The following is an 11,714-nucleotide window of genomic DNA, read 5'->3' as shown; positions in this document are numbered from 1 at the left end:
ACAAGCGAGACTTTCGGATTATAAAATATTTGTGATCATTTCATCGCGATAAGTAACGACGTCGTTCATCATGCCTGCAAAATATTTCACAATTCGCTTTACTAATTTTAATTTTCCGAAAGTACCACGAAAGAAGTGTGTCGCTCGTCTTAATAAGCACTAGAATTTCAGTCCTCGCTAGTAATCGCCATTCACAACTAGAGTAGAAATTTTCGGATGAAGCTGAACTTCAACGAAAACGCTCGAGGTTACTCTCAATTCCTCTTGCTGGAATTGATGAGATACTTGCAACAGTGCGTGAGTAGATGCTTTTCGCCAGTGACGTCGTGCTGAGCGGTGGGTGAGACTGTGGATTCTCTGGTGTAGACGTCTAGACCGTATTGACCCTCTTCGGGGAAATTTATAGAGAATGTGACTACGTCGTCGTCGGCGATAGAATGCGTCACGTACTTGGATAGGCGCTTCTCTTCAATCCCGTTCTTGTGCAGGGTCGCCATGAAGTCCGTCAACGGCCTCGACATGCGGAATTGAATCTCCAGCTCACGCCCGGCGAACACCAGAGCTTCCTAAAATCAATAGATTGTGCGATTGTGAACTGCCTGACAGGTTTTGATAAAATCGGCTTTGATAAAAGATTCCTTTTTCTTGGCCAATCTTTCTTGACTTTTCTTTTTTTCACCTTAGTATTTCCATACGTGAGAGAAAAGAGTGGAAAGGAAATTTATTCTTGTGGAACTGATTGTGGACCGAAACATGACAAAACTTTTATCTACGTGAAACATATAACAGTTACATGCTAACTCGATAGACTTGAAAAGTTTATTATATTTTACATAGCACTAGAATCAGCTTAATTTTTTTGAAAAAAAACATGTAATCAAAGTTTTCTTTTTATTTATATTAATTTATATATATTAATTTTATATTAATAATAAATAATTATTAATTATTTAAAATTATAATGTTAACATTTTATACGCATTATTACACAATTGGTATTTTGATTCAACTATTATATGGACATGTTAAGGAAATAGGAGTCTGCATATACTTGTAAATCACTTTTTATAATCTATATTAATTGATTTTTGCCTTAAATTAACTGTATAGTAACGAACAAATCAATTTGATTAATTAACGTACCTGATGAGTGATGGGTATAAGACCAAATAATCTGGTAGCTTTGGTGGGACCCCATTCGCCACTGGCGCAATCTGGCAATGGTACCATCACCGTCTGCAATTCTTCACATGCGATTTTGAATTTGCAGACGCTTTTGAATTTCATCGGTTCACCGGTCAAGTATTCCTTCGGCGTTACCGCATTGGCGAATATGTCCAAAAGAAAGGATCCGGAACACGGCGCGTGAACTCGAAACGCGACTATATTTCCCACAACCGACTAAAAAATTTCAAATTCGTGAAATTTATTTAAGTATTGATCTGCACTGCGTTATCTTCTTATTTATTTTAAATTTAGATAAATATAACGTACATCTTTCATATATGCAACTTGATAGTAATGTTATAAAATATAAAAATAATAGAAAGTTCTACAAAAATTAGTATTATACAATATCAGAATATATAATAATAATAATCCGTCCGTCTCTTACACACATACACACGCACGCGCGCACGCACGCACGCACGCACGCACGCACGCACGCACGCACGCACGCACGCACACACACACACACACACACACACACACACACACACACACACACACACACACACGTTTTAAGAATTATTATTATATTAGTTTTTTATATTAGTTTTTATTATATTAGAACTATTATATAGGTGTGGGAAAAAGTTCGTGGCGTTTTTTTTAATGCCATCTAACAGGAAAAATGTCATGAACTTTTTCCCATACTTAATATAAATTAAAATTATTTTTTTCTGTTTCTTTCTATTTTTTAATTTTCGAATTAAGCATTTAAGTCTTAAAATAAGCTATTAAAGAGAAACATATGAATTACTTTATATGACTTTTATAATATTTTATAAAGCAACGCGATTCAAGTCGCTTGACATAAATCATCATGACATTAATACAGAGGCCACAGACTATTAATTTACCTGCATGACAAAACGCTTGAGCGACACACCGTCGTAACCATCGCCATCATTATCATAAAACTTGAGATTGTAATGAAAGATAAGGGATGATTGCATATGTGCTGGCATCGCTATCCTCACGGTTGCAGCACCAGTGGAATCCGTATACATAACGGCATTTGTATTCGTATCCGGAAAGTAAAGGCCGTACCTGTACACGCAGAATTTATCCGAACGGTATTTTCGCTGTGCAACTTACGGTCATTGTTAATAGACCAATCTCATCACACTTGCGAGAGATAGTCAGTTTAATTATATTCTAACGGTCTTTAAACGCGCTTCAATGGACAGATTTAATTTGTTAAGACGTGATACGCTTGAAGTTGTTATTACCTTTGCTTAAGGACTTCGCACTAATTATATGGAAAATTAAATCTCGGTGAAATGAAGTTTTTATGTTGTAATGTGTGGTGAACAAAAAATGTTATATGCACATTGCTCAAATAATGAATAACTCTTAAGTTATGATGCATCCAAAGTGATTAATTATGAACACAAATTTTATACTTTTGATACGGTTATCCATTATTTGAATCATGTGTGTATACATCTTTGTTCATCATATTATAAGCTACATATGTGAAAACCATCTCATTTCACCGAGATCCAATTTCCTATGTAATTAGTGCAAAGTCCTTTAAAGCGATGTGAAATTAATGGCAGTTATATAAATTGCATGGAGTTGAACAGTGCATTTTGCGTGAAAAATGAATCATGAACGTTACAATTAATCTGCGTAGAATCCAGCTTTCTCTCTTATTCCTCAAGAAAGTATATTCCGTAAGAAAAAAAGAAAACAGGAATGTTGCCTTACCTGAAGAATAAAGACCGTACGAAAGGCAATTCTTCAAAATCTTTTAGTGAAATCGGTTGTTTAAGCAACTGCCACTCTTCTTGCAAAGGGAAGAATTCGTATATGAATTCTCGCGGGTCCGTCAGGAAGTAATGGTCGTCGTACTCGTACCTAAGTGAAATATCTTCGTGATCACATTGATCGTTTTATTTGCACACGCAAACGCTGCAATCACGATACCATCGATAACTTTGGTATGTCGTTACCTGAGGCTGTCGTTCTTAGCTTTCGCTTGACCGGGACGGGGAACCTCTTTGGCATTGACGAGATGTCGTGCTCCCCAATTACACTGGACGAACCGCCATGCACCTGCCACATACACGGCGTTCCAGCTGTTCCGGAATCGGTTGTCCTCGAAACAAACGCCCGGTTGGTATCCCGCCGATTTGCTGTAACCCTTGATGACCACGCAGTGCAAACCCGCATAACTGCATTCAATGTTATTAACGATTTAAATATTATTAATTGAGACAAATGAAACATATGAATGTCGAACATTTCGATAATTCTTAATCTCTTTATATATTCTATATTATATGCATTTTGATCTCACATTTCGCGAGTTTATCGGAATGCAACCAGTTACAATAACATAATAAAAATAAAAAGTTTATGTGCATCAGCTTTCATATATGATTATTCTTTAATATAAGATATTTTAGATTTTTTTATTTATGGAAAATAATCTGCATTTATTAAATTCATTATTATTATTTTTATAAAAATAAAATTACGCAAACTCCTTTTTCAAATTTAAAAAGCATGATTTATATTTTGTTCCACTAAATTTATATGTTCAAGGAAATATGAATAATTACATATGTAAATTTTGTAAAGTAGGGTCTTCACTGTGTATCTTTATAGAAATTGTTTATATAAGATATATCATATATATATATACACGAAGAAAATTTTTTCTTAGAATTTACCCTGCAAATATGATAGTCATGGGACAACATTGTATTTCAAAGAATTTTATGTAAATCTCTTTTATTCACTAATAAAACTACAATAAAATATATAAAATAAATTTGATTAATTTTACTAAAGTGCATGGTAAAAATCTTTAAAATATTGTATTGTACCACTACTACCAAATTTTCAGGATAAATTTTGAGAGAAAATTCTTTTCATGTATCATCTATTTTTTGTAATATTATCGTTAGTATGGTTACCTGCACAATCGTTTGAATAGAACGTGGTAACTTTCCGTGCCGTGTTTGATGCCCCTCAACAGACCCATGGGAGTGTCACCCCGTAAGTTTTCATCAAATTGCATAGTGTTCAGATTTTTCACGGTGATCCATCGGAATATTGTCCTCGCCTTTTCTATATCCGATCCGCATCTGCTCACCAACTGTCGCACTAAGTCGGTGAACGTTTTTTGATCTTCTTGGGCTACCTAAGAACAACACAAGATAATGTAAATCACTTAATATGAGTGAATCTTATAAAAGCGATGTTAAGAGTACGGTGTTTGGCTTGGTCGCTTATACATACAATCCAATATGAATAACATCTTCAGAAATTAGATGAAGAAAGGAAATAAAAACATTAATATCGGATATATTTTAAGATGACAAAAAAATTTCTCGAGTTTAAATCCATTTAAATAAAACATTATAATGTAATAGATGATAGAGCTCTTAGAATACTTGCGATAAACTGTATACCGTAAAATCTTGTTCCAGAGACAAGGAAGATGACTCGCGAGAGGAAACAAGCGCTGAAAGAATTCCGCGATGAAATCTTACCGAAATAGCTATCTGATCCATGTCGGCGAACTCTAGGGGATCATTGTAGATATGGTATTTGGCGAGGGCTGGTGGCTGCGGGGGTGGCGCGCGCGATGGATAAGGCGGAGGCGGCGCTTCCTGAGTATAACCGTCTCCTTCGTCAAGGTATAAACTTTCCTGTAGCATGTATTCGCTTCTCGCTTCATTGATCAGCTCCAGCATCTCCGAGCTCTGTTTCTCCACCAGCGCGGCGGTTGCCGCCCTATAAATTGATCAGGAGTAACGAGAAGCTTTTGTGTTGAGCGCGAAAATCCGGCTTCCCGGTTCGCGAGCGCCAATGCACGCGAGCTTGTTTATCGTCCGGAAGAAAAAAGAAACCAAAAAGAATATAAAGCTGAAGCTACCGCGGCTCGTAAACGTGCACGCGTAACTCTTCCTCGTGTTCTTTCGTAAAATGCATGGAATCGATATTCGTAATCTCTTTTGAAATTGTCGACTGTTAATATATCATAATATATCATGTAATAAATAACGAACAAATTACGAATTATTGTACATATAAAGTATAAGAATGTATGAAAAATTACATCGACTATTCATACATATATATATTTGAAAAATTCTTAGACAAACATTTTTTTAAATCAGCGAATTCAGATATTAGCTTTTATTTATATCAGACTTCTACATAGATTTCTTCTTTTTTTTTAATACACGCGATGGAATGGCGTGCAATGATTGAAAGTTTATAATATTCTTCTTTATGAAAGTTTTTAACTTATGTTTGCGATCTTGGATCGCTCAGATTACATTAAAAAATTTCCCTTTTAAATACAACTGTATCCTAGGTAGTAAAAAGAACTTGCCGGTACCAATTCAGGAGAATACAAAAAATGATGGACCACTGCGATCTGTCGTTTGGTCAAAAATTGCGAGATTGTCCTAGTTTTGTATAGAAACACTCGTATATTCCTGATGTGTCTCAATTATTTCGGAAATTCAAAACTCTAAATAAAACGAATTCACAGTTTGTCTAGAGGCACAAATTTACACAACAATGCGTGTTCCACACAAAGCCAGGATCATCGCAGTTCTTTGCTAAACAACTACAGGTATAGTAATCCACCCCATATTCTGGCAAATTTTTTTTCATTTCTCAATATAAAATCGCGTTTAAAAAGGAAGTTTTTTTTGAAAATATACAATATATATTAGCGATTCAAGATGGAATGCGTTAGCTAAAGATAATTTCAAAAGAGAAGTATTATATACGGAAAAAACGATTTGCTGAGATATCAAAAAAACAAAATTGTTATTTCCGTGTAGTTTTCAATCATTGTATCACGTTCTATTGTGTGTATTGAGAAGAAAGAGGATTATATAAAAGCTTGATATGAATTAGCTGATATTTGAATTTGTGAATTTTTAGAATTTTTGTTTCAGGATTTCTCAAACATGCTATATAGAGACATCCAATTAGTTAGACAAATTTTCAACTTTTTTCGATTTTATGTATTTGTATCTCACAATGAATTTATTACAGATATTAAAATTGTATCTGTAATAAATCCGTTATCAAATGTTTACTGTATCAAGTGTACCAGATATTTCTGTTATCCTTTACGCTCAATAATTACTTTTTTGTTCAATGAAATAATGAATGAGCCATGATGTAAGTATTATTTCTTTGATCTAAAAGCGAGTTGTAGTGTATCGTATTAATTACATAATAAATACCGTTCGTGCTCCAGCATCTTGCGTGTGAGACTTTCCTTCTTCTTGTCTCTACGTAGAGTCATGTTCTTCTCCAGATCTTCCTTCTCTTGCTGAAATTGTTGGGTTCGAACTCTTCCGCCTTTTTCCCGTTCCCATCTTGCCGACAATTGCTCCAGTTCCTTCTCCCACTCATCCTTTTCAAACCATGCGTAATATATGAAATTATGAATGCGTAATATTGAAATTTTACTAATATATATTATTTGTAATTAACAATGTATTAAAAAATTAATTTGTAAAATGCAAATCACATTACTTTTGTTACAATCTGCTTTAATCAATACTTACTCGGAATTCTTCGCGAATTCGTCGATCCTCTTCCTCACGATGATGCGCAAATTTTCGGTATAAATCATCTTCTTCTTTTCGGTGCTTCATCTCAAGACGCGTCTGTTCATCGCGATCCTAACGCAGTAAAAATGAAATATTAAGACCTTAATTCTTCATATCTGCACTTAATTTTTACTCGACAACATTAATGAAAACATTATAAAATATATTAGTCTAATATATTGTATAACTCTAATATACTTTCTAAATTCTTTGGAGTGGAATCTCACTTTAAAGAGTGAAAATTGATGAATCAGTCTTGAAAAAGAATGGCTCACTTTTCAATCTTTAAGAGTGAGATTCAATTCTTTAAAATGACAATTCACTCTAAAAGTTTTAGAGTGAATAGGCATTTTATTATATAACGACGTATTAAAAAATACACGTTGATATACGATAAATATATAATCTCTTATAATTTATTAAAATATATTTACATAAAGTATTGTGTAAAAATTTAAATTATGTTTATATTATATTATGTAAAAATTATATGAAGTATTACATTTTGAATACTTGCGGCGCACTGTTCTCGGTACTTGTAATTTTAAAAGTCTAATATGATCAGCATGTTACTAATTAAATATTAAAATGTCGTTATGTGCCAGGAAGTATATTCTACTAGTCGTAAGAAGATGGGATTCGCGGATATAGTCGAATGCAATGAAACGTTTCTTAAAACGCCTGCAGCTCTGGCCTTAGAGGTAGGTACTCCACTTTTTGTATAATTTACTTTCACGTCGCGTTTCTGCTTTCATTCGCTTCCAAGAGAGTCTCTTCGGGGGAGCGACAACCCGCAGCTAGCCGACAAAAGTGAACTAATCCTCTTCCGGTGTATTTTTTCAAAAATGCTACGAGTTGCATTTCGCGATTCTTTTCGCTCGTTGTAGTCCGGAAATATTAATGCAATGAAAATATGAGTAAGAGAAACGTTACTACTGAGGGAGACAAATATGTTCTTTTGAAGTTGTGCGACAGGATTTCTTCAATGCCATCTTTTCAATTTAATTTAAGAGAGAAAGAAAGAAAAAAAGAAAGTCAGTAACCACATATAAAAAAATTGAAATCCAAAATCTCAAAGAAAATTGATATGCTTTATAAAATCTGTCGTAACAGATTTGTTTTGGAATAGAATAACGCATTATATAATTTTTCTTTGATACTTAGAACGCTAACGAAGTCTACATCGTATTTATATCATAATAACGCATACCTGATTTGAATAAACGCAATTTAGCTTAATGAGAAGACAGAAAAAGATAAATTTTGCACACTTAATGCGTTGCGTTCAAAATGTAATTTTAACATACACATACGTAACTTTACTGGCAACAAATTCAATGCTACCTGTATGGAAAATATACTAATGCAGCGCAAAACATAAGAAATAAATGTATAAGATTTCCAAGCATACATGTTGGCAAATCTGCTCATGACATCTTTCAGAATGACCAGTAAAAAAACTCGAGATATCAGCCTGAAATTCAAGGCTGTTTTTCTTTAATTGTGTTTTAGGCTTTCCACCGAGAGTCACGTTATGCTAGAAGCAGATGGAAGTCCACGCCTATGTAACATAATATTTTAAATTTTTAACCGTGCGCGAGGCAAAGGCGAGTTTTCCGCAGAGACATTTTGACTCGTTGTGAATTTTGTTTGCCGTTTAGAGCGTTCTCGGAAATAGGACAACAGCCTTTAATGGATTAATTTTCCCTAAGCGTTTACGCGCGAAGGCGCGTGAGAGACGATGGTCGGGATATACATGCGCTATCCCCACTAGCTCTTTACGCGGCCCTGGCAACGATTCTCTAATTAGCCATCAAGTGCAGAAGTACCGCAAGCGGAAATAATTCCCCGCCGTCCGCCCCTTCGCCTCGCCTCTTGCAGACGTAAAGCAAGCCTTCCTTCGCGTGCAAGCGGCGCGGTAGCAGCGGTTTCGCATACAGGGGAAATAAGATGACGGTGTACACGCGTTCTTCCGTGGTAACGATTTGAATAATCATGAACGACAACTACGTGCGTCGGCACCGAGCCGCAGCATTGTTCTCGTATCCCAAGGAAAACGCGCGCGACAAGCGGAGGAGTTAATTCGCTCCGAAAGACCTTTACGTGTGCTTCGGTGCATCGTACTTTGATCGATCAAATTATTTAATCCGCAGTTGTATCATAATATCATATATTTCAAAATTACGTTTACGTAGAATATTTATATATTGTTTACGCTAGTTTACACGAATTTTTTTCACGTAGACAATACTAGTAATGTAAATTGTTATAAATTGATGATAAAATAAATGATAACAAAATAAATAAAATATACAAATGAGATAGAAATTCTGAATAAAATAAGATTTTAATATAATTTTCAAAGTTTAAGTTTTATTTTTTTCTATTTGATACCCTTTAGTATCTTTTACACAATAAAAATCAAACTTTGGATCTCAATTGGATAAAAAAAATTATTTTAGAATTGTACCACTTTACCCTAAGCTTATAGATTTAATCCTTTAGATGTTTAATCTTTATTTCTTTGTAACTTCTAATTTTTTATATTGAATATTCATTGAATTTTGTATTATTATCGAGAAATTTGTAGATTCTCTGAAATTTTTCCTCGATTCTTTTTAAAAAAATTATAAAACAAGTGTCCATTTTAAATTGAGAAGCAACATGTGCATAGTACCATTCCCTGCTCATTCTACACCAGTTTTAATCGTGTGGTTCTTATTTGCTTGACTCGCGACGGAGGCTGACATATCGGAGTAATTGCGGTCGTTCGATCACAGTCACGCGCAGCGATCTGTTACGTGTTCCCGTCGTTCCTCAGATCTGTTTCATCAATTAAACATAATGGCGATGGTCGCGATGCCGGTGCGAAGAGACTCATTCGCCACGTCACGTATTTGACTCGAAAGAATTATCTGATCATCGACAGCATGTGTGGGCAGGGTGCTTAGATCGTTCAACTATGTCGTCGGTAGCATGAGAGTGTAGGAGGACCTGCGCGATACAGCGATACGGAACAAATGCCGGATAAATCACGCCCGTTGATTATTTCACCGCGGGAGAAAAATCGTGATTGTCTTGTAGCGCAGTTAACTACCGCGCTCGTATTGTCATCGCGCGTCATAAATTTTCGTAGGACGATGAAAAGGACGCAGGAAATCACTGTGACTCGATCTTATTGGCCGATGCCCACGCCGTTTTCGTTCGCGTAAACGCCATACATAGATCGGCCGGTGTCTAGCTACATAAATAAGGATAATCGGTCGATCGATCGGCAACGGCGGCAATCTGAACGCGCGAAAGCGCATTGAGAGAAAACGCGGTCGATAGTGGAGCGACTAGCGGCTCGGCCTTATTACTCCGGTCGGCGCGGATGGGAAAAGCGGTAATCTCATTTTCATGTGAAGTCCGTTCTCTCGCGACGGTTCGCCGCATTCCTACACCGCGCCAGTTGGACGATTATTCGCGTATGGGAGTCACGCGGCGATGGTATGTATGTCGGATCGCGATCGGAAATTCGGAAATCCGCGATCGGAGGTTTCGCGGTTTTGTCAAGCCAAAGCCCAGACGTTGAAATTCGAATTCAGTCATATGTGACTTGCATCTCCGATTGTCTCTTGTATTTAATTAATTGACTATTAATTGAGTATTTAATTAATTGATAAGGCAATGTATTTCCTTCTTTAGTGTATTAAGATAATTTATTGACATAACGTGATTACACAGACATTTATTAATACTATCATCTGCGCGATTCAGTTTTTTCCAATTCAAAAGTACAATAATTTAAACAAAATATTGATTAAGATTCCCTATAATTAAAAAACAATAATAAGAAAATACGGCCAGAGGGAATAGACGCTGTAAATCGTATGATATTTCAAAAAGAGATTCTTTTTATTTTTACATCAAAAATTTATTACAAAATCCAAAAGTATAATAAAAAAATGAATGCCGGAAAGTAATTGTCGGAAAGTACAATATTTTATATTATAATTTAATATTTTATATATTTACTTTTAATATTATTATTATAATTTAATACTAATAATGTCTCAAGTTTATTTAAATGTTGTTTAAATGTCTTTCTGTTGTTATATTCCATTCTAAATAATTAGATTGTTTCCGTAATTATCATTTGAAGTTCTTTAGAAACAAAGTTTAGAAAAAATACGCAACATAATTTAAACCATTTAATTAATATCTGTACAAATTAGCCAAGAGAAATCAGTTGCTGACAACTTTAGTGCTAAACGTAGATCTTGTAAGAAAATCAGAAGAGCCGCATCCATATTGATCTGGATTTTATTACTACGGAAGTAGCTGGCAGCCTATTGTGCGTATTTTAGCTCATGCACACAATACATCTCCTTCTTCCCCTTTGCCCCTGTTTTCAGGAAGAAGCTAATAATACCAGCGGGCGGCATATGCGCGCAAAAAGTCAATTATCACATCGCCATTGTTCGCTTTCCTACGCGCTCCGAAATTATCATTGCTAATTCGCATTATTAATTAACGATTATTTTCGCAGATCTCGCCGCGGGATGCCACTCACTGAGAGAAAGAATTTTATTAATTTAACAAAGTAACTTTAACCGGTGATCGATAAATATGTGACAACAAATTTTGTTGTTGTGTTTGCTACTAATTTGCTATATCAACCAATTATTAGTAACAGAAGCAAACTATATAGAATCTAACCTATCTTTTGGATAGACTTTAGGCTTGTTTACATAAAATTCGTAGATGATCCTCCTGGAGTCTTAAGTCGTAGGAAATCGACCAAGTCAAATGTAGGGAGAATACTTAAAATTGGTCAATTTCTTATAATTTGGGATCCTGCAATCGTCTACGACTCTATATATATATATATATATATATATATATATATAT

The 11,714-nt window shown here is 35.0% G+C and overlaps 1 protein-coding gene across 1 annotated transcript in view; it reads right to left on the bottom strand.

Moving 5' to 3' along the window:
• Nucleotides 1-254: 254 nt before the first annotated feature.
• LOC105620243 overlaps nt 255-11,714 on the bottom strand; it is a 17,545-nt gene continuing 6,085 nt past the window's right edge. The window contains exons 3-11 of the mRNA XM_012201751.1: nt 6,777-6,893; nt 6,450-6,622; nt 4,731-4,974; nt 4,152-4,378; nt 3,183-3,404; nt 2,938-3,087; nt 2,085-2,274; nt 1,140-1,401; nt 255-562 (exon numbers count right to left, since the gene is read on the bottom strand). Coding sequence (XP_012057141.1) covers nt 255-562; nt 1,140-1,401; nt 2,085-2,274; nt 2,938-3,087; nt 3,183-3,404; nt 4,152-4,378; nt 4,731-4,974; nt 6,450-6,622; nt 6,777-6,893 — 1,893 coding nt within the window. The remainder of the gene's footprint in view (nt 563-1,139; nt 1,402-2,084; nt 2,275-2,937; nt 3,088-3,182; nt 3,405-4,151; nt 4,379-4,730; nt 4,975-6,449; nt 6,623-6,776; nt 6,894-11,714) is intronic.

This window comes from Atta cephalotes (genome assembly GCF_000143395.1).
Source record: "Atta cephalotes unplaced genomic scaffold scaffold00002, whole genome shotgun sequence".
Classification (NCBI taxonomy): domain Eukaryota; kingdom Metazoa; phylum Arthropoda; class Insecta; order Hymenoptera; family Formicidae; genus Atta; species Atta cephalotes.
The sequence above is the reverse complement of the archived record's forward strand: the minus strand, read 5'-3'. Positions and strand labels throughout refer to the sequence as shown.